Source organism: Chiloscyllium plagiosum, chromosome 13, assembly GCF_004010195.1.
Source record: "Chiloscyllium plagiosum isolate BGI_BamShark_2017 chromosome 13, ASM401019v2, whole genome shotgun sequence".
Lineage (NCBI taxonomy): Eukaryota > Metazoa > Chordata > Chondrichthyes > Orectolobiformes > Hemiscylliidae > Chiloscyllium > Chiloscyllium plagiosum.
The window spans coordinates 39,786,387-39,810,752 of record NC_057722.1 but is presented as its reverse complement, the minus strand read 5'-3'; the positions used below and the strand labels follow the sequence as shown (position 1 = coordinate 39,810,752).

General features: G+C 40.1%; 1 protein-coding gene across 2 annotated transcripts in view; it reads right to left on the bottom strand.

The window, feature by feature from the left end:
* Positions 1-24,366, bottom strand: part of usp13 (ubiquitin specific peptidase 13) — a 105,619-nt gene that overhangs the window by 2,782 nt on the left and 78,471 nt on the right. For both annotated transcript variants that reach the window (XM_043702239.1, XM_043702240.1), the window contains exons 11-19: positions 22,007-22,132; positions 18,714-18,867; positions 17,316-17,490; positions 15,143-15,231; positions 14,705-14,827; positions 10,389-10,415; positions 8,958-9,101; positions 8,247-8,416; positions 2,152-2,305 (exon numbers count right to left, since the gene is read on the bottom strand). In XM_043702239.1, coding sequence (XP_043558174.1) covers positions 2,152-2,305; positions 8,247-8,416; positions 8,958-9,101; positions 10,389-10,415; positions 14,705-14,827; positions 15,143-15,231; positions 17,316-17,490; positions 18,714-18,867; positions 22,007-22,132 — 1,162 coding nt within the window. The remainder of the gene's footprint in view (positions 1-2,151; positions 2,306-8,246; positions 8,417-8,957; positions 9,102-10,388; positions 10,416-14,704; positions 14,828-15,142; positions 15,232-17,315; positions 17,491-18,713; positions 18,868-22,006; positions 22,133-24,366) is intronic.

The following is a 24,366-nucleotide window of genomic DNA, read 5'->3' as shown; positions in this document are numbered from 1 at the left end:
TACCCCCCCCATCCCCCCACCAGCAGTGACTTCTGTCAGCACCCCCGTCTGCCCCCATCCGCCGGCCGCTCTGGCCCCTGTGTCCCCCTGTACCTGTCAGCCACCCATCCCCACCGGGGCAGCCAGACTGGACACCAAGAGTAAGACTGCTGCTGTCTTCGTGGGGTAAATCTCAAAATAGTGCACGCGCACATAAACCCACATGCAGACAAAATTCTTTGACAAGTTTCACCTTTGCCCTGTACAGGGCAATGTTAGAGAGAATATTTGGGGAAGCGGGAGGGGGGGTTTAGGGTTCACGCCTGTGTAGAACTTCAGGGAAAGTGTGGGGAGATAGAGGGAGGGTGGGAGAGAGGGAGAGTGGGAGGTCAGTCATTTGGAGACGGTGCCTGGGAATCCATCGAGATCCAGGACTGTTCTCAGCAGCATTTCAGTGAGCCGAGATCATTTTTAATCATTGTAAACAAAAGACACGATCAGGGTTGAAATAGCTCTTGGATGTAATGTTTCTATAGGGACCTTAAGATTTCCTTCGGATAATCTGATATTTGGATAATTGATATTTGGATAATCGAGGTTCCTCTGTATCTAGTTTAAGGTTCATATTTTCCTCAGCTCTCGCTATTTTCAGAAGTAAAACTACCCTTACAGTCTCTTAATGGTGGATGCCTCAGTCCCTTTATTTTCCCAAATTTTCCAGCTAATTTGGTTGGCTGCTTTCTTTTGCAATTGGATACTGTGAGGCTGACTGTCCACTAGCATTAAAGTAGACAATCTTCTAGCTTCCAGTCCCTCACAAAACTGGAACTGAGATTAAACCTCATCTGCATTCTACATTGTCAATGATGAAACTAGTGCTTTTTCTTTAACCCTTTCCCTTAATGAGTTGCCAACCACATAAAGTCCTCTCTGTAACTAACTCTCTTAGCAAATACCCAGAACAGCTGAACACAAAGAATGTCCTAAGCTTCACCCATCTCCATGAAACATGGCTTGCTCTGGACTGTCGGCAAGCTGACTTTTAGATTAATTGCTTTGTCTTATAACAAATGTGAAATTTTGTGAAATTGTTCTATTGGTTAAAACAGGTGCCCATATCTTCAGTCTCCAGATGGCTGGAACCGAAACATACTCAGGCAAGATGTGTACCATGGCGTCTCAAAGGCTGAGACAGTAACTATATAGTAATTGCCCAAGAAGCTGGAACTTTCAATGACAGCTACCCAGTGTCTGAAACCAATCAAAAAAGTCTCAGTTCCATGTTAGCGTCAGAGATTTGCAGGAGATTTCTGACATGCATACATAGTTATCCAGAAAATGTTAGAAGAATCAAAGTCTGTTCTAACCTCTAGCTAACTATAACACTGACCCCACCCCATCCACGACTCCCCAGTGGACCCAGCTACACACACTGGCATCAGCTGAACACTAAAATCAACCCCACCTCTGATATCTGACTGCCCCTTCACGAAGCCCCCAAGCAACTCACCACTTCCCTCAATACTTGATCCAACCTACCCTTTCATTTATCAGCCTCCTGCATCTCTCACCCAGTTACCGGTCATCTGCATCGATTACTTGCCCCTTCTCACCCACTTGCCACCCAACACCTTTACACACCCAGCTGCCACACTAAACCTTTACTCACTTCCTATCACCCAGCTCCATACTGTTACACACTTACCATCTCTCAGTAGCTGTCAAAGAGACTTTGGAACATTTAAAATCAGTGTTTTTTTTTTAACTGGAAAAGCAACATTGTGAAAAGGGGATGTAGCTTTTACAAAGATCCATTCTGACTTTCGGGACTGTCTGTGAAGATGGATCCCATAGCAAAGGTCAGGCCCAAAATATCCTGGGAAGGTAAGTAGGTAATTTTTTTTTGTCTGACCCAGGTCAAAAAGAGGGATTCCAAACCAAATTAGAAGGTTCAAGCCAAGGTGTTTGGATTTCCTTTTAAATGTTAATGTCCCTAAACATATTTAACAAATGTAGGAAATCAGCATTATGTAAATAAATAATATACACTTGTGCTGGTAATTAACTATATTGTAGTTGAATTCATGTTTTTTTATTACAAAATTAAGCCAAGGAAGCAAATTTATCTTTGCAAGCTGGCAGCATGTGTTAAATGCAGGTCTGTTGACTTACTTCCAGGTCCATCCTTGATTCTGGGCCCTACTGGTTCTGTTTCTGCATTTGTTTCAATTTGTGACTGTGTATCAATATCCGAGGCTGTCTCGTTCTCATCCTCATTGTTTGCATGTGTGAAGATCCAGTCCAATGCTCTCTCCAGATTGTTATTCTACAAAAACAGCCAGGGACTGATGAAATTTACTTTCATGATTAAATCTATCATGTCCCACTAAAACTACAAAGCATCTATTACATCATCAAATTGAAAAGGCACCAGAAAATCACACACAAAAATAGGGCCCCACCATTTATATCATTCAAAGTCACCATCATTGGACGAATGATATTAGCCAGTTGCCACTACCAAAGGCCTCAAAGAAGTCATTCACAATTCAGAAAGCTGATTTGTTCAGGATTTTTGATAAGGATTTTACCTATACATATCCTTTTCAAGAAGCTCTTCTATCAGCCATATTTAAGTTTTCAACCAGTTTTTATCAATTATAAAAGAGAAAATGAGGGAAATATGCAGTTCTAATGAATGGCCATTGACTGGAAACATTAATTATGAGCGGAATTTTACAACAATCTGCTAACAGTCAATTTTGGGGAGTTTCATGGAGGGTTTCTCTCCATGAGTTCTGGTGAGCTATTTCACACAATTCTCCACTGCCAACTTCATGTGGATACCATATCTCTATGTGGTGTATTTACACTATTGTGCATTCACCAGTGCCGGATTTGCTCGCTATTGTTGAGCCTTTCCAGGATTTCAGCCGTATTTGCTCGCTATTGTTGGGCCTATCCAGGATTTCAGCCACCAGGGCCATATTTAACTCCCATCTGTACACCAGTTCAAACACTGCCTGCCAGGAACAGCCCTTTACACAGTGTTGTTTCAGAGGAATTGCCCTGGAGATGGCTGACAGAGGGTGGTTTGGCATACCGATTTGCTGACAGGTAACTGGAGGTTCTGGTGGACAGGGTGTTGGAGAGGAGGACTGTCTGCTTTCCTATGGATCAGCAAAGGAGGCCACGCCACCAGAGGCTGCGAACCAGGTCAGAGCAGTGGCCACGGCCCAGGTACATGGTCAGCATTGTAGGAAGAAAATTAAATGATCTGCTGCATTCTGCAAGGGTAAGATTTACCATCTTCTCCCTGCCACCTTATACCCACTCTAATTCAGCTTACCTCTTCATAATCTACCACTCTCACTGTTGTTGCAGCATCTTCCCTCAATGGGTCTCACTCAGCCCATTCCCCAATCCTTCCTGCCCTCTGTGCATTCTACTCACTCACCAAGACATCAATAGCTTTCTCCCCCATGCTCTAGCACTGGTAGCTTTGCAAGCAACTTTCATCCTACTGGATTCCTTCTTTTGTCTCATTGCAGATCCCGACTGACTCACTACTAAGCCCCAGCCGGTTGCACTGGAACTGCCAGACAACAGTGGCCCACTCCCTGGACTGTAATAGTATAGACCCTCCGACTCTGGCTCCCAATCATCCAACTGAACACATCCAAACCCATGGACATATACTGGGTGATTCCCTAACTAACGACTATTCCCCTTAGACTTCCAGATGCTATTTAGCTACAGCACATTCAGTATTTTTTTTTAATTTCAAAATATACTTTATTTATAAAATAATTTGATGGTCTGTACAGTTGGTCATGCCATACATATGTAAACATGTACATACAGAGATCAGAATTTATCATTTTTATACAGGTCTGTACATTTTTCAATCATATGCCCATATAATTAGCTGAGGCGTCAGCAGAGCCCAAATGACTGCATGGCCCCCCTGTTCTTCGTTAGCCAGGCAGACTTTACATAGTGGTCTTTCCCCACCGCGCCTTGGCGGCAGCTGCCCCAAGCTTCAGCGCGTCCCTCAACACGTAGTCCTGGACCTTGGAATGTGCCAGTCTGCAACACTCAGTCGGGGTCAACTCCTTCAGCTGGAAGATCAGCAGGTTTCGGACCGCCCAGAGAGCGTCCTTCACCGAGTTGATGATCCTCCAGGTACAGTTGATGTTGGTCTCGGTGTGCGTCCCGGGGAACAGGCCGTAGAGCACGGAGTCCCGCGTCACGGCGCTGCTCGGGACGAACCTCGACAAACACCACTGCATTCCTCTCCAGATTTCTTTTGCATAGGCACATTCCAGAAGGAGGTGTGTGACAGTCTCGTCCCCCCCCCGCAGCCGCTTCGATGGCAGCGTGCGGTGTGGCTGAGAGTCCGGGCGTGCATAAAGGATCGCACATTCAGTATGCTTGCTGCGTAAGTTGCTGGCACATGGTGTGGGTATGACCCTGATGTGGCATAGGCCCATACAGTAATACGCCCACTTTTTACTGATCATTGTTGGAAAACATGGCAAGCTACTGGCATTGCAACTGTGCTCAAAGGCAAAACAAGACAAAACTACTGTCAGCCTGTATGTTCTGAATGAGGCTGCAATACGCAAAAAGGAAAGACAAGACAGTGAGCACTAAGAAAACAAGAGCCCAGGCATGCACCAATACACAAGATGTGTGCCTGTCCCTTTATGCAAAATAGCCTTGCAGCAGCTTTATATCTTAAGTTACAAAATGCAGTATTGAAGTGCTAATCTGTATTTCAAATGAGTAAGAGATGAGTCTTGATGTGGTGACACGAGTGCATGCCCAATGCCAACCTCTGTGGACTGGGGGGCTGGAGATCATAGTCCATTGAGCATCCCCAAGATGTTGGCAGATGCTGGCGAAGATGGATGCCTGGAGGACCCAGGTAGCCAATCAGATTTTTCATGTCAGGAATTGTCACTATCTAATTTCCCTCCAATTTATTGAAAACTAGCAACTTCCATATTAATGGGGCAAAAATAATCAGATATTTATACCTTCAAATAAGTCCCTCACCACTCAGAGCTGAGATTCTCATTTTAATGTAAAAAGCTTGTTTGGAAATTCATAAAGTTTTCCTTGATGTCAACAATCACATTTTTCTAATCTTGTCATATTTTCTTAACTAATACCATGCCATTTTATGAGCTGGGAAAGGTCTACTCTCTGATCTTGGAGTAGGCACAACATCGAGGGCTGAAGGGCCTGTACTGTGCTGTACTGTTCTGTGTCCTGCAAAACACTCCCAATAGATGCTGCAGGTCTGCAGCTGTTTCATATTCTCCTTTCATTCCAAATTTCCAGCCTTTACAATATTTTGTAATACTTTCAGTCACTGAATATGACAACACTACTAATAGGGCGTGAATAATTATTTTAAATGCACCATTGATTTCAGGAAACATAGGATCTTCTAGGAATGGTTCACATTTCACTTAAGTCAATTATGTGTGGCTGAGATTTTGGATTCAATTACTTTTATTCCCAAAAATATACTTGTAAAAGTTATAGAAGAGTAACTTCATAACTAGTCAAAGTTGACATCATATATGATGCAAACAAAATCAGTCTCTTCTGGTCTGTTACTCATTACATTTACAACTACAGCTAACAGTTTACAAGATTTAGAACATGCCAACCACACAGATTAGGGGTTTTACCCAGTTTCCAGCCCCTCATTGTATTGGCTGAAAGGTCTTAGCTGGTGGCCTTTCCTGTGGCAGCCCTGAATTTTACAGCATACCTCAGCAGGTTGTCCTAGACCTTGGAAAGTGGCTGTCTGCAGTCAGTCAGTCAGTCACAGGCAGCTCTTTGGACTGGAAGACCAGCAGGTTTCAGACAGAACAAAGAGCAGCTTTCACTGAGTTGAATGCCTTCTATCTATAGCTGTTGTTTATGTCCACATGCATCCCCGTGAACAACCCACAGAGCACAGAATCCTGCACCACGGAACTTCTTGGGATTAACCACTATGTTAACAACTGCACTCCTTTTCATCCCTTCTTTACAAAGGCACATTACAAAAGAAGATGACTTGCAACCACTAATTTACAGAGGCAGTTGCTAAATAAGGTTTGCCTGATGGATGAAAATGAAATAGTGTAGGATAGATGGGCTTCAGATTGGTTCCACAGGTCAGTGCAACATCGAGGGCTGAAAGGCATGTACTGCATTGTAATGTTCTATGTTTACTTTGTGATGTAATCCATATCTTGTGTTTAATTGTACTGGGGAAGCCAGCTATTTGTGATTTATAACATTTTGAGCACACTCAGTCCCAACGGTGCTAGGTGGTGACACTGAATTCTGTCAGCAATAGGAGAAGGATTTATTACAATGTTTTAGATAGATCACTGAGGACAATTTTGGGGCCGCTGAAAAGGAATTTAAAGATTACAGGCTGTAAGCGAGTAGGAAAAGGAGAGAGAGAAAGAGGTGTAGCCTCCATATTAGGAATGCTGCAGTTGGCTGTGCAACTTGGAAGGTAACACAACTCCCATAGTCTCGAGAGGGTCTCAGTTAGAAATCAAAAAGTAGCTGGATTACACTATCCAGACTCAGGAAGAATTTACAGAGATTAGTAGGCAGTTCAGTGTTAGAATCAGGATTCAGACGTCCCAGGAAGCTTAAAAAGTAAGATGGTCACTGGCGGTGGGTTGTGGGAAGGCTGTGACCAAAACACTTCAGTGCAACACAGAGTCAGGGTGAAAACCTCACAACAATATTTGCTAGATGCAAGATTAGACTCAGGGAAAAAGGTATTTTTGGCTCACCAAGGTTAGCTGTTGGCAAAGAGTTATGATAATGAATGTTTACCAGACTCCAGGGAAGTTCAGATCAAGGAAGGGTGGGGTGGGGATGGGATTGGGATTGGGTGGTGCATATTGGGTTAGGGAGTGATCGATAACAGGAGCTGTCAATGAGGGAGTCCTCAACAGAGTCACTTCAGAGAGAGTTTCAAGGCCAGATCAGCAAAAATAAATTATTGTTATTCCTCGCAAAGTTTTATGAGATTTGATGACACACTGTGTCATTGACATCTTGGGGAATTGCTGAGAAATCTATAAGAACTGCCTTGATCCCATATGTTATTTTAAAAAAAAAATCCATGGGCAGCATTTATTAAATTATACCCAATTGCTCAATAGGCATTTGAGAATCAACCACGTTGCTATGAGTCTGGGGTCACGAGGTAAGGACAGTAGTTTCCATCCCCAAGGAACATTTATGAACCACGTGTGTTTTTCTGACAATTGACATCAGTTCCTAGTCATCATCAGACTCTTAATTCTAAACTTTTATTGAATTCAAATTCCACCATCTGCCATGAAGTGAAACAAAATTTATACAGCATGACAACAGGATGCTGATTAAGTGGATCATGATTGGCATGGCGATGCAACAGGAACTGATAATTGTTAATCTCAGCTGAAAGGAACCTCAGACCGGCCAGGTAGATCTGACTGGGTAAAAGCAGTAGATCTGATTGGTCAGGGTGTTACCACAGGGAATTCAGGAAGGACTGACAGTCTCCATTACAGTTTCCTCAATGAAAATTGGTGCAATACATGGGTATACTGATTTTGCCTGTGAAGGAAGTGTATGGTAATGTATGTAGATTTAATCATGCAGAAATGAATCACACAGTAAGCTCAACTGATTATGTTAAATTGTTTTCAAGCATAATTCTTAGTACAGTCAGGATTATTCAGTACATGCTGTCCAATATCAGAATCACATCTAATGTTAGACACTGTGTTTATAGGTTTGCAAGCATGGGCTCACTGAGCACCATCAAATGCTGTCCACTGTGAATGGTGAAAGGAACTATTCATGCTCATTAGTAGCTAACACTGAACTATGGAGCTACTGACACTGCCAAAGATTCCAACCAGTCTGATTGGCTGTCAGCTCTCAAAGGTGGGCTTCCCTCACACTGAGGGCAGATATCCGACTCTCTCCTTACTTACAGTGCCAACAGTCTATTACTGCTGTAGGGCAGCCTTTTTTTAAAAAATGTCAGTCAGTTTGTCACCAGCTTTTGTCATGGCAGGGAGGTGTGAACAATGCCTATTCTGTCCTCTCACCTAAAAAATTCAGCCCTTTGTTTTTTGTGATTTGTGGAACATTTAACAGTTTAGCCACAGCTATCCCAGATTACATATTAAAAAGAAAGGACTGACACCAATTTTGCTATGAACATATAACAAATTCAGACTTACAGTTGCTTTCAGTGCATGAATGGCCTTGTTCCTGGGAAATCCCATTGACGTAATGATGGCAACAATTTCTTCTGGTGGCTGGTTTTCCGTTGAAGAGGCCCCTCCTGCTAGGCCAACTTCACTATGACTAACATCATTATATCCTGTTGGTAATAGTGGTTCAGCAAAATCTAACAGACAAACAACAAAACATAGACATACTTATTGATTACAGTGTCTGGCATCACTTGTGAAGTCTATAATTTGAGTGGTACAGAGTCTATCTGCTAAGCGAATAATAGCTTTGCACAGATATATATTACAAAGACAGCCTCAGTAACTGAAAAGGGTGACAATTTGAGCTTCACTTTGCTGTTTTGTAGAAATCCTTTCACATACCATACAGCTATAATTTAAAAGATGGAGCCAGATCCAAAGAGTAAAATCTCTTGGAGGAACTAGCCAGATTAAAATCATGGGAAGCCAAACTTTCCTCCAGTCAGCAAGAGAGACAGATATGTATATCCATACTTCTTCTTTCAGAAAAGACATCTGGATACTTCATACTGTTTTTCATCCTTTGCAGCTGTGAATACTCCCTGAACAGGAAAGGTCTAACAGTAAAGCTATGCACTTCAGGGTAAACTGTAAATTGAATTTATTATTGAATGCTTCATCAAAAACCCAGAAGGATTTATGCTCACGTATTGGCTGTCTGGTTTCTAAGCTTACCAGGTTCCTCCATGTGTGCTATGATCCAGTTAAAGGCCAACTCAGCCCCCAGGTTTCCTGTGTAGTAGACTGCTTTGCGACACGCCTCAAGCGGAAAACCCATCTCAGCCAGCTGCATCACTGCCGATTCATCAATTTCAGGAGCTGCAGGAAAAGGAACAAAAACAGACAGTGACCATCATGGTAAATACAATGCTTTCAGAGAATGCACAATGTGTCAATATAGCAAATAGCCACAGGTCCAATATCTGCATATGTAAGTAAGAATCTCTCCACATGGTATTGAATCACATTGCTTGGAAAATTCTTTGATTATTTGTAGACAATACACATTAATAAACCAGATAATATGCACTGTTAGGATCAGTAGTCCACAAATTATACCCAGAGTGGAATTACATTCAGAGAAAAACGTATAAGTTATATACGTTTCTCATTATTTGGAGATGCCGGTGTTGGACTGGGGTGTACAAAGTTAAAAATCACACAACACCAGGTTGTAGTCCAACAGGTTTAATTGGAAGCACACTAGCTTTCGGAGCGACACTCCTTCATCAGGTGATAGTGGAGGGCTCGATCGTAACACAGAATTTATAGCAAAAATTTGCAGTGTGATGTAACTGAAATTATACATTGAAAAATTGATTGTCTATTAAGCCTTTCATCTGTTAGAATACAGTGATAGTTTCACTTCTTTCATGTGTAAATCACAAAACCTTTTTTTTAAAAGTTGCATTCTCGGGTTAGCTGTTAACAATGGGTGATAGCTAGACAATATGTTGAAGATGTTAGCCCCCTGTGTTCTCTGTCTATGACCTGATGTTTAGATTGATTCTAATCTAAAAAGTGAGATAACAGAGTTTTATATAAATTCATGCAGTTTTTGAACTCAGAGTTCTACATGAATATATGCAGTTTTTGAGCAAAGTGCAATGTAACTCTGCAAGAAAGAAGTGAAACTATCACTGTATTCTAACAGATGAAAGGCTTAACAGACAATCAATTTTTCAATGCATAATTTCAGTTACATCACACTGCAAATTTTCGCTATATATTCTGTGTTACGATCGAGCCCTCCACTATCATCTGATGAAGGAGCGACGCTCCGAAAGCTAGTGTGCTTCCAATTAAACCTGTTGGACTACAACCTGGTGTTGTGTGATTTTTAACATTTCTCATTAGTATTGTAATGAAAGCTTTAATCAAATTAGCAGTAGTGTTAGCAAACTAACAATGAAGTGACAGTATTTTTTATATATGAGGCATAAAGCATATCACATATCCAAGGGAATATCTTTCAATGTGAAAAATGAAGACAGTTTTCATGAAAATTGAAGTATAAGGGTTAAAGCAGCGAACAATCTGTTAACAGGTTAAATTAAAAACGACAAGCAACAATTTCTCAAATACAAGACAGAAACTGATACATACACTCCATGAAATGGTTCAGCAGACTGCCTGAAAGATAAAAACAGATAATTATTTTACCTTCTTTTTCATGGGTTTTAATCTCCTTCTTTCATTTCCTTCAAAGACACTGACCTTTGGAGTGCAGAGGCACAAGGTAATTCACAAGTCCTCATGAAAAGTGACACCAACTTCAAACTAATCCTGTCTTAACAATGTCACCACAAGAAGATCTCATTCCTTAACAGCAGGATCAACAACTGCTGGCAAACGTCCCTCATGACCAGTCAAATGACACTGCAGACCAAACTGATGCCTAACTCCAACTGATTCAACTCTGCAAACATTAAAAAGTGAATCTAGGATTTTCCTGTACTGTAGAACATGTAGAAAAGTGCTTCAGAAAGTAGAAACAGATATTGAACAACAGACTAGTTCGAAGAGAAGGCAATAAACAATATATGAGGTATAAATGTTGAAAGGAAAATGAGAAAGAGAAGTAGCAAAGCACAGGGTTTTTGGAGAGAGTGCCAAGAATTAAGGCCAACATGGACGAAGGCCCTAGTTATCAAGGAGGAAGAAAGGATGCAGAGAGATCACAGTATGGCTGATGGCTAGGACATTCGGCTAGAAAAGGTGCAATAAAAAATGTTGGACAAAGCCAGGAATGGATTTTTAAATGGCAATGCGGGGTATAAAATGATGTATTCTTTCTCAGTGTTTTGGAGATTCTTGAGGATTGAGGAAGAGATGAACAGGACTTAATGCTGGCCAGGACACAGGTAGAAGAACATTAGATAGTTTAGAGCTTAAGTAAATTAGAGGTATGAGGAGAGTTGCAGAAGTCACGCCGTGAGGTTTCACAGAGATCTATTCCTGAGATATTTAGGCCTAATCCCCAGTCCAATAATTGATTCTCAAGGTGACTCTTCCCAGAAGGAACAATGTTCTCTACCTCTGCCTTTTTTTCAATATCACTGCAACAGGTACATTAATAGAGATTAGGACCGACTCACTGTGAAATGACAGTGAGAGAAAAAGACAGGCGAGCAGAGGACTTGCAAAGAAAAACAAAATCTCGTAGCTGCCTCAGAGCTATGTCATAATCCTAAAACAAAACTGCCTCTTTCTCCTTATATCCAAGAAGATTTAAAAAGTGGAGGGTCAAGTTATATAGTTACATAATTATTCTCTTAAAATCAGTTCCAAAGTTTGGTCAGTATGATTTTATTCCATCTATTCAGAGAAAAAGTGCAGTGTTTTCATGAGCACAGAAATAATCCATTCTATTTTCATCTTAGTTCCTGCCAAAAACCTGTTTTAATTTTCAATTTGTGGTGCCTTTCTACATGTCATGGAATTTAAGAATTACCATGTGGTCACTTTGTGTTTCTCTAACAACACAGCTAACATTAAGAAGTATAAACCAATATACTTGCAAAGAGGATTGATGAGGGTACAGCAGTGGATGTGATCTATATGGACTTCAGTAAGGCTTTTGACAAGGTTCCCCATGGAAAACTGGTTAGCAAGGATTGATCTCATGGAATACAGGAAGAACCAGCCATTTGGATACAGAACTGGCTCAAAGGTAGAAGACAGAGGGTGGTGGTGGAGGGTTGTTTTTCAGACTGGAGGCCTGTGACCAGTGGAGTGCCACAAGGATCAGTGCTGGGTCCACTGCATTTTGTAATTTATATAAATGATTTGTATGTGAGCATAAGAGGTATAGTTAGTAAGTTTGCAGATGACACCAAAATTGGAGGTGTAGTGGACAATGAAAAAGGTTACCTCAGATGCCAATGGGATCTTGACCAGATGGGCCAATGGGCTGAGAAGTGGCAGATGAAGTTTAATTCAGATAAATGCGAGGTGCCGCATTTTGGGAAAGCAAATCTTAGCAGGACTTATACACTTAATGGTAAGGTCCTAGGGAGTGTTGCTGAACAAAGAGACCTTGGAGTGCAGGTTCATAGCTTGTTGAAAGTGGAGTCGCAGGCAGATAGGATAGTGAAGAAGGCGTTTGGTATGCTTTCCTTTATTGGTCAGAGTATTGAGTACAGGAGTTGGGAGGTCATGTTGCGGCTGTACAGGACATTGGTTAGGCCACTTTTGAAATATTGCATGCAATTCTGGTCTCCCTCCTTTCGAAAAGATGTTGTGAAATTTGAAAAGGCTCAGAAAAGATTTGCAAAGATGTTGCCAGGGTTGGAGGATTTGAGCTAAAGGAAGAGGTTGAATAGGCTGGCTCTGCTTTCCATGGAGCGTCGGAGGCTGAGGGGTGACCTCGTAGAGGTTTATAAAATTGTGAGGGTCATGGATAGGATAAATAGACAAAGTCTTTTCCCTTGGGTGGGGGAGTCCAGAACTAAAGGGCATAGGTTTAGGGTGGGAGGGGAAAGATATAAAAGAGACCTAAGAGGCAACTTTTTCATTCAGAGGGTCGTAAGTGTATGTAATAATCTGCGAGAGGAAGTGGTGGGGGCTAGTACAATTGCAACATTTGAAAGGCATCCTAATGGGTATATGAATAGGAAGGGTTTGGAGGGATATGGGATGGATGCTGGCAGGTGGGACTAGATTAGATTGGGATATCTGGTCGGCATGGATGAGTTGGACCGAAGGGTCTGTTTCCGTGCTGTACATTTCTAGGACTCTATGACTCTAAATGGGCAATCAAACTTGTGACTGTCTCCAGGGAGAATATATCAAAATTTTTAAAAATTTAATTGCAATGTTCACATGACCACATTAAAAATTCCAACTAGCTTGAGTTCACTCTGTTAAAACGCTAGATGGAGAATGTAAAATTTCTGGTCCTAATATTTAAGTAAAGAAAAAAAAAATCTGTCACAAATCTTTCAACCACTTTGCAATTTCAAATAAATTAGAATGTTTCAAAAAGAAAATGGCTGAAATGAAGCCGAAAAGACAAAAGGAAAAGAAACAAACACGACTGAAAAAAAATCATCAACTAAGCCACAAATATTGATTATAATTGACAATTAAAACAGGTTTTTGGCAGGAACTAAGATGAAAAATAGAATGGATTATTTCTGTGCTCATGAAAACACTGCACTTTTTCTCTGAATAGATGAAATAAAATCATACATTAATGGCTTGGCTTTTATTTTTTATAAATTCAATATTTAATTGTGAACCACAATCAACTTTTCAAGATCATGCAGTCTTATTCATATTAAGTCCAAAGGTTCCAGATTTATGATGAACAACTGACTTGCCCATTCAACCCCAGCAGTGCTGAATCACAAAACAATATCAAGTTTTCGCTTTCATCTGCCAAAACCTTTCCAGGATCACTGTGGAAGGTAAGTGTGGCTCTTTTTCTCAATTGCAAACAATCTTCTTAAACCTTGCTCCTCTGTTTCCACCAAGTATGAGGAGCTCATGATTAGTTTTGTCACCAGGACTGGCACTATTCAATAAGTTGCCTCTGCTACTACACTCTCTGCCCCAGCCTACTGGGACAGACTTCTCTAAATGTCCCCAGCCTTGAATTTGCATCATCTGTAATTACCATCTATTTCACCTCATGCTGAATTGAGTATGGTTACTCTCCAAGTTCATCGTGTCCATCAGGCACATGCTCTCTTTCTCCCTTCTACTTCTGCTAAACTCCTAAAATACCCTATTTCTCTTCCTGACTCCCAAGTTAGCTGATATTAAGAGCTCTCTCTTCAGCTGTTGTCCCTCTCCTTCAAATCATCATAATTCCTCGCCTTAAATAAATTTTTTAACATTTCCATCCTTGTTAATATCATGCTACCTCCAAGCTTTCTTCCCATCCAAGATCCTTGAGATTTTTTTTATCATTCCTATCTCTTTGTCATTCTTTCCTAGAACTCCCTCCAGTCAAGTCTCCATCCCTGCCATCGTAACAAAATCAGCTGGTAGCAATGGCAGAAATTACATCCAATGCAAGTGTAATAAAAGCAAACTATCACTAATCAGCTTGACTGCAGCTATTGACATGATTAACCAGGACATTCTCCAATGCGACTCCATTGTTGTTCACCTAGATAGAACTACATGCACCTGGTTCCATTCTTATCTATCTAATTATAACCAAAAAACCTCCTGCAATGGGTTTTCCTCCTGTTAACTCTTCCCAACTCATCTACATACTCTGTCATGATTTTAAAACATGAAATCAATTCCCATACATACTCTGATGACAACCCTAGCTGACAACTAGCTCTCCTGACACCTTCATGCCTCTGATGTATCATGTTTCTTGTTCAACGTCCACGACTGGGTGAGAAGAAATGTTCTCTAACCCTCTATACTCCAAAGACAGACGCCGTTGTCTTCTTTATTACCTTTGGGTTGATCAGGCATGATGATGGGTGGGGAAATATCAGGCAGTTCCTCTTCTCCAGGCTGTAAACCTGTTGCCTTCAAGTGGGAGATATCCAGGAGATCTGGCATATCTATGGAGACGTCTAAAATATAATAGAGTTTGGTATGCATTATTGGATAGTGATTTGCAAGAACAAGTCAGGATTTCAGACCTACAGCATCATGAATGGCTCTTAAATGACCTCTGAAACTACACGGCTGGACAGTGAAAGCAATTACAAATGCAATGACCCAACTTGTCAGGACCTAGTGTAGTTCTACAATGTGCAGTATGTTCATTCACTTAGCAATCAGGGATGCTCCACTTTTGTATTTATTTAAGTACAATTAGCATCTTTATAAAATATGTATATAATGTACTAAATTGTTAAATTTAGAACAGGCTTCTAGGAGCTTACCTAATTTCTTTGGTACCCAGTCTACACCGAAAGTGAATTTCTTTAGTTGAATAACCAAATATTCAGGAAATGAAGCAAAATGGATTGTTCTGTAAACAAAAAGTTAAGTATAAATGTCAGTATGTGTTTATCTATAATTTTTTAAATTGCAGAACACAATAAAACAAAATTCTTTTGTGATACTTGGTATATAAATTTGGATATCATTTTTAATCCAAATTTCCTACTTTGCACAAACCATGAATATGATGCGGTTAAAGTTCAATATTTGTCCAAGTTTAAACAGGAACTGATTAAATAATATTCAGAAAATCAGGCTAAAGTAATGGTTGAAAAATTACATTGAAGTAGTTTGGAACAACTTATTTTGGTTTTACACATGCTCACAACAGCAGAGTCTATTTTATAAAGTTAATTCATCTTAAATGACATTAGAAAGCATTCGCTATCATTATCCATTTGAAATTGATGGAAACTTGAGGATTTAGTGCATAGGTAGAATGATGCAAAAAGCTCAGTTGACTAGAAACCTTCCTGATCCAAGTAATTCAATGTTCATTGGCTAAACAATACTAGTTGATACTAGTTGATCCCAATACAATCCTGAAAATGTGTTGCTGGAAAAGCGCAGCAGGTCAAGCAGCATCCAAGGAGCAGGAGTGCTCCGGTTTCCTCCCACAGTCCAAAGATGTGCAGGTCAGGTGAATTGGCCATGCTAAATTGCCCGTAGTGTTAGGTAAGGGGTAAATGTAGGGGTATGGGTGGGTTACGCTTCGGCGGGTCGGTGTGGACTTGTTGGGCCAAAGGGCCTGTTTCCACACTGTAATGTAATGTAATCTAATCTAATCTAATGTAATCTAATCTAATCGACGTTTCGGACATAAGCCCTTCTTCCTGAAGAAGGGCTTATGCCCGAAATGTCAATTCTCCTGCTCCTTGGATGCTTCCTGACCTGCTGCGCTTTTCCAGCAACACATTTTCAGCTCTGATCTCCAGCATCTGCAGACCTCACTTTCTCCCCAATACAATCCTTCAAGGTAAAGCAGATGAGAGTTTCAACATTATAATTAACAAAAACAAAAGTTGCTGGAAAAGCTCAGCAGATCGGGCACCACCTGTAAAGAGAAATCAAAGTTAACGTTTCAGATAGATGACCCTTCCTTGGAACCCATTGATTTCTCTTCACAGATGCTGCCAGACTTGCTGAGCTCTTCCAGCAACTTCTGGTTTTTTTTTCTGATTTACAGCATCCGCAATTCTTTCAGTTTTTGTTTAACATTACAATGAAATTGTCTATATGACATAAAAATGTGAAACAGATCATTGTATCTGAGGAACAAAAGCTGCAAGAGAAAATTATCAGTGTGTTGTTCCAATTTATTCCTTTTAAGTCACTGATCCCCTATCATGTAAACAGATGTGACAAAGTGTGTTCTTATGATTTGTCATGCTCACCTGTAGACCAAACTAGGTGCATAAAACTATTCAAGTCAGTGGTCATCATCCCACACCTGTGACTTCCAGTGATATTGTCTTTTAATAAACATTACAATGGGCCCTTCTACCAAAGGAATACCTGTGCTCAGATAATGTAGCGCTATTATGATGATTTCAAGCAGTTTCCTAAATTGTGACCTCATACTGCTAATGAAGTTGTTTTCAGTTTCAGAATTTATGTATGCTATGATTTTTCTCCTGAACTGGCAGCTGAACTGGCTAAGATCTTAGCCTGCTGGACACACTTTCCTCATTCCTGAAGAAGGGCTTATGCCCGAAACGTCGATTCTCCTGTTCCTTGGATGTTGCCTGACCTGCTGCGCTTTTCCAGCAACACATTTTCAGCTCAGTGTCATCCTCTAAGCCTTGGCTCTCCTAATTTCTGGATGAAACAAGATATTTGGACAAACAACAACAGAGCTCATCTGTTTCAGCTAGTTATTATAAAGTTCAGAGGAACAATACCTACAATCTTCATCAATACTGTGTTACACTCAAATCAAACTGCAGGAATTATTTGATATTGCAATTGCCTATTGGGAAAGATCTGGGAAACATTTATGCTGTTCATGTACTAGTATGATAAGTGAATGCATTATTTTACTGTCTTCAGCACCGCAGATATCTCACTTAATAAGTGAGTACCAAGAATAATATTTTCCAAAATTCCACTTACTTTACTGCTGCTGACTTTGCTTGGAGTGCACTGCTCCAGAAGTCAGTGACGTTTTCTGGCTCTTGAAAAGCTTGAAGGCAGGCACTAAATGGAACCTTGGCACGGACAACTTCTCGTAAAGGTCTCTTTGCTATCTCAGCCTCTCTCCTCCTTAATTCATATGCTAAAAGCTCCTCTGGAGAACAGCATAATCAATTTTTAAATTTGTACTGAAAAACTACATGCATAAAAATTCACAAAGAATGTGAATTAGAGGTATTCCCTTAGATTTTAGGATATAGACTGAAAGCCAAAATGTCTAGTCTAGTATCTCAAAGTAAAGGAATCTTCAACTATTATTGTAACCCAGTGCAGCATTCTTCACACATGAACCTCGCAAATACTCTGACTTAGGGCAGCACTGTGGCTCAGTGGTTAGCACTGCTGCCTCACAATGCCAGGGAACCGGGTTTGATTCCAGCCTCGGGCAACTGTCTGTGTGGAGTTTGCACATTCTTGCAGTGTCTGCGTGGGTTTCCTCTAGGTGCTCCGGTTTCCTCCCACAGTCCAAAAGATGTGCAGGTCAGGTGAATTGGCCCATATCAATTGCTCATAGTGTTAGGTGCATTAGTCAGAGAGAAATGGGTCTGGGTGGGTTCTTCTTTGGAGGGTCGGTGTGGACTTGTTGGCCGAAGGGCCTGTTTCCACACTGTAGGGAATCTAATCTAAATGAATTCTCCCACCAAACTGAATGTTTGTCCGATAAAAGTTGTGACCCGGTTCCCTAAAGTGTTCTAAATTACAAAAAGGGTTCAGCTACTGCCATGTTCACATACTGACTACTCAACTGGATTCTGCAACTCAAAAGGGAGGAATCCAGGTACAACACAAACAGGAGGAAAACGTACTGGCAGAAAGGGCAGTCATTTATATGGGAGTTTTTTTGTAATTCTTTAAGTTGTCTTTAACTTAACATATGATTTCCAATATTTTAATCACTCAAGTATCACTGCAAATCACCATCACATAATGACTGCAGTACACAATTTACACAATATTCAACAGTTACTTTTAAGCTGGAACAGGTTATCGTAAAAAAGTTATTTTGAGTAAGTAGAAAAAAATCCATGTATTTTGTATAAATCAATCACGACAAAACAAATATTCATACTTCTTAAAAAATCAATTAAAAACCATCATTTCAAAATTATTCCAGTTTTATATTGTTAAATATCCTTTTAAAAATATAATCATAATTATTTTGTCCTAAATCTTTTCAAAAGCAAAATGCTGTAGTTAGAAATTCCTTTGGCACTGTGAGTTTAGTGAGTAGAGAACTCTTAAATTATTTATACTCCATGTAGTTTCCTCGTCGGCTCCCCTAAGTTGGACATAAGCATGAAAATATGTAATATATACCTTTATTACTAGCAGCCTCTATGACAATAGGAAGTTGCATGATGTAATCCACTCTCTGCTTGTACTTGACTTTCCTGGACTGGCAACACTGGACCCGGTCTTCTACCATAAAACGAAAGACTTCACTGGGATCATCTGAGCCATTGTTGTTTCTCTGGGATGCAAAAAACAAATCATAAGAGCATTGAATTTAATAGATTTTAATTTCATAAGAATCAGCAGCAGATTATAATGGAGGAAGATTCTTAATTCAAACAATACTGATATTGTTAAAAATAAAATCTTAAAATCTTGAAGCACAGGAAGTCTTTCATGCCATACCAGCTCTTTGAAACAGTTGATCAATTTGGTCTTACAGCTCAACTTTCTCCCCATGACTCTCCTTTTAAGTAGACTTTTAATTCATTTTGAATCTTCCAATAGGATCTGTTTCCACTACCACTTCACTGGCACATTCCAGATCTTAACAACCATTTATGGAAAATGAATACTCTTAATTGTCCCTCTTGTTTGCTCATCAATTACTTAAAATGTATGACCGCTGGTTATTGACACATTTGCCAGAGGACACAATCTTTTCTTACTTGTTCATCAAAACACTCCTCATTTTGAGCATCTCTGCTAGGACTACACTTATCATTCTCTGCTCACAGGAGAACAATCCCAGCTGCTCCAATATCTCCACATATTTGAAGTCCTTTCTCTCTGATATCAGACTGGTAAACCTCTTCTGCAGCCTCTCCAAGACACTAAGTTCCTTTCTAAAGTATACTGAAAAGAATAATACACATTAGACAAACTGAAGCCTAATCCCTAATTTGTAAAGATCATGATTTACTTGTTTTGTATTCAATAATCCCTATTTATAAAATGAAGCATCTCTTGTCTTTCATAACTACATTGTCAACTTTTCACCTTCAAAGATTCATGAATATGCAGCCTTCTCTTGCATTGTCTTCAATATGGCATCATTTAGAACTTATAGCTTTCCAATTTTGTCCTTCCTAATTTTGCACTTTTCATTCAATCTTATGATGTGGGAGTCACTGTCTTCACAGCATTTCTTGCACATCCATAATTGCCTTTTCACAAGGTGCCAGCAGCCCTCCTCTTATCAACTTTTTCACCTGTCTACCCACGTTCACCTGAAGTCTACTACTATTTCTCTGTTTTCTAAGATGTCAGGTTTTATATCATTAGCAAATTTCAAATTTAATTCCTTATACCCAAATCTAGGTCATTAATGCACTAAACAGGTGATCCGATATGCCTCACACCCATCGTCCTGCATTTTCCTTATAACCCTCGATTCTCCTACTGATCATGAGTCTATCTATCTCAGTTTTAAACATACACAAGAACTCTGTCTCCACAGCTCTCTGTAGCAAGAAGTTCCAAGAACCCTCTGTGACAAGAAATCCCTCCTTTACTCAGTCTTAAATTTGCACCCTTTATTCTGATCTTTCAATCCTGCTACATTCTCTAGCCAGAAAAACATCCATTCATCAAATCTCTCTGTCTCCATACTTTCAGTAAGCATTCAGCCTAGTTACCATCATTCCTTTAATGTGCTTCTATTTTATAACAATTCTGGTATACAATACTTTATCAAATCCCTTGTGAAAATCAAACTCAACAACAACTATGACATATTCTTTCAAAGAACTTAAACTATTCAGGCATGAATAGCCAGAATCCCCACTTATTTGCTTAAGTAATCCATGTCCCTCAAATAAATTTATTGTTAACTACTTAGATTCACTTCTTAAAAGAAAACTTAGATGAACATTTTGGAAAGTAAAATACCCGTGAATGGTATGGTTGCTCAGTGGTTAGCTGCCTCACAGCGCCAGGGACCCAGGTTAAATTCCCGCCTCGGGCAACTGTCTGTGAGGAGTTTGCACATTCTCCCCATGTCTGCGTGGGTTTCCTCCGGGGGCTCCGGTTTCATCCCAGAATCCAGAGATGGGCAGGTGAGGTGAATTGGCCATGCTAAGTTGCCCATTGTGTTAGGTGCATTAGTCAGAGTGAAATGTGTCTGGGGGGATTCTTCTTTGGAGGGTTGGTGTGGACTTATTGGGCCAAAGGGCCTGTTTCCATACTGTTGGAAATCTAATCTAATAATCTTCTAAATAACAAACAGAATGGTAATACTGAAAAGACCAGCACTGCAAGGGTATAAAGATGAAATAATTTCACAAAGACTGGTGTCCTGTCACCAGGTCATCCTCTATTTATTTATTAGTGCACAGTACACTGGCTATGGCCAGCCAGCTCAGGTCAGTCCTCAACTGAGGAGGCTCTAATCTCCCAGTTATACATTTCTTTTCCACTCACAGGGATACAGTTCATTGCAAAAGGTGCAGTTAACTCACAGGGGCAAGGTCCACTCTTCTAATTATTTTTTTCAAAGGAGAGGAAAAAAAAAAACTCTCCTCCTCCAAAAAACAAGAGTATCAGCAGTAACACATTAACTGTGGCACCATCCAGCACAGAGTCAGTTCCCTGAACTGAGGAGATATACACAAACAGACTTTTTTTCAGAGTCAGTCCTCAACTGAGGAGATTCTAATCTCCTGGTTTTTTTTCCTGATTGGCCCAGGTTAACACCTCCAATCAACTATCTTGTAGTTAACAAGGTCCACTTGGTTCCAATCACTGCAAAAGGTCTGCCTGGATTGTATGCAGACTGACTGGTTAAACTTTTCAGAGGTGACCCAATGTTCCTGAGCCATCTCATATCACAAAACAACCTGAAAGAATCCAGTATGGTCATTGAAGCACGCTTGGTTTATTCAAATAGATTGACATTATTATGCATTTACATACATACAATATTTTTTTTCTTTTTAAAGAAAATGCTTACACTCTTTCTACATAGTGTTCCATTAAAATTACATGTTTTGTCAAAATAAAGAAGCATTTTTGAAAGTTTATTTTAAATCATAATGTTGGTCATTTGTATGTGCTTCCCGAAAGAACTGACGACTCGGTGAGAACAATGTGGAATAGATGAATCACATATTATATGAGATTGAAAGTTTAGTTGAGTCTAGTTTCCAGAAGATTTCATGGAGGAAAGGATCAAGATGAACATTATGTCAAAACTGAGAACATAGCAAAACTATGTGGTATAGATAAAAGTTAGCATGTTGTATGATCTAGTTATAGATCCGTTTGTTAACTAAAGTTAACCATCAAGAAAAGACCTGGCAGCATCCACCTGAAACCTACTGGAATCAACATTTGAAACTGAGAAGATTATAAACAATTATTGCTTTTCAGTGACTTACATTTATAAGGTTGATCAAGTGCAAAAAGAATTCTAATGCGTCCTGCTGCCGATTTGATGAAAATTCTGGATGTCCTTTTCCAATTAATGCTTTAAACATTCTGGGTGCCATTCCTTGTGGATGAGGCTATGGTTAATAAAAGAATCAACAACTTATTAGTATCTCAAATCTCAGCAGTATGAAATAAAGTAAGGTAAATGAAGTGATGGTACAGACGAGCACGATCTAACTAAATGGTGGAATAGGCGCAAGTAGTTAATTGGCTTATTCTTATTCCTATGTTATTGTAAAATAATAATACCAGTACAATCGATTGTCACTCAAGCACCTGAACAGCCCTGTCCACCAGTCAATCATTATCAAGCTAAACAATACTAATATGTACATTAAGACTGAGTTTCAAAACTTATTACCCCATGATGTGGTTTTTCCCAGAGGATCATCCTAGTAACTTGTGTCTTTTAAACACATCCACTATTTGTGGTACTGGGTAAGGGTTGTTTCAAATAGTCCACTACCACCAAGCATCCCTTGTCTTGGCCCTAGGAAAATGATCTTGGAACAGATCCATGTGTGGCTGAAGAGTTGGAACAGCAGGGAGAGCAGAACATTCCTGGATCACCAGGTTTGTTACTCGGGAAGGCGAGACCTGTACAGTCTGGCATACTGTACCAGAACTAGAATGGGACTAACATCCTTGTGAGAGGATGTTAAATTAATTTAGCAAGGGAATGGGATCTAGACTGAGGTACAGTAGGAGGCCAGATAACTCTCATTTTACTGTCACTATCAGAAATCACACTGCACCAGGTTATAGTCCAACAGTTTTATTTGAAATCACAAGCTTTCAGACCGCTGTTCCTTCATCAGGAGGAAAGCACACAGACACAGCATTTATAGGCGGAGAGATCAAAAGATAATACAAATAGCATGAATGGAGTGTCAACAGACCGAATAACAAGTCTCTGCAGGTGATCAAAAGCATCAGAGTGTGAGTAAAGTGTCTACAGCTGAATAGCAAGTCAAAGAATGACTCCACTCACAGCATTCATACTATCTTTTGATCTCTCAGCCTATAAATCCTATGCCTGTATATTTCCCTCCACTTCATCAGGTGAAGGAGCAGCATTCCGAAGGCTTATGATTATAAACCTGTTGGTGTATATCCTGGTGTCATGTGACTTCTGACTTTGTACACCCCAGTCCAACACGGGCAGCTCCACATCCTCTACTGTCCCTGAAGTTCTTTTTTTCCTTTGAGTTCAGATTTTTCACTGACTGAACCAGCAGAGGAATCGCCTCTTTTGACAATAAACTTACCCATTTCTTCTTATACTCCAAGAAGTAGATAGGTAGTATAAGTAAAGAAATTCCAAAAATATTCACTTTAAAATCTATGCTAAAGTGGAAGCACATCCAGGCAGACAGGCCAGTTCGACAGCTGTTTCAATGTATGCCTCTTTATTGCATATGTGCAGTTTCTTCTCATTTCAAATGTTCAGTCCTGCACATGCACAGGCGCTGATTCTCCACATATGCATGCGATAAGAAGGCACTATGCAATGCAGTGCAGCTGAGAGTTTCACAGCACACTGCTCACCTTGACGTGGCACAAGTTGAAAAGTGCTGCAAAATAACTACAGAAGAGGCACTGTTCTTAGGTAACAAGATTTATTACAAAATAGCAATAAGTATAACTACATTTGGTCAGGTATAATGACTTGGCCATTGGGGAGTTGGCAGGGATACATCTGAATCCTCCAAAACCTAGAATAGAAAACCTGTCACCATCCTTGGAAGAATGCTAGGTCTCTTGTTTAAGGACTGTTGATCCTAGTTTTGATCTGTGGATCATTTATTCACTGGAGAATCTGTTCTCTGTCTCTCAGATCTTTTGTGGTTGGTAACACATAATGTTACCTGGAGGATTCATAATCTCTGGAATTTCTTTTCCTGGCAAGCACCTGCTCTGTTGAAATAGGTACTTTCTTGTAGTATCCTGGATTTCTGAATCAGTTTATAATTTTCTAAATGGAAGAGGTAATCTCTTCCTTGCAGTAGCATGGATGCTTGGACCCCAGAGATTCTTGACTGTGCCCTGAATGTGTAGACAGTGATCTTGCTCCCACAGCATCATATACAGACTATCTCTCTCAAATTGTTGATTAGGCTGGGCATCTTCAGTCAGCTGCTGTGGTTGATTGACAGTGAAAGTAAATTGTTTCAGACTCAGAGCTTCTGCTCATTCAGCATTATGTCACTAGCATTGACAGTCTGTTTTAGAAGACAGATGATTGAAAATTTTCATCAGTTCTATGAAGACTTTGACCTCCCCTAAACTGACAGTGTTAAACAGTTCT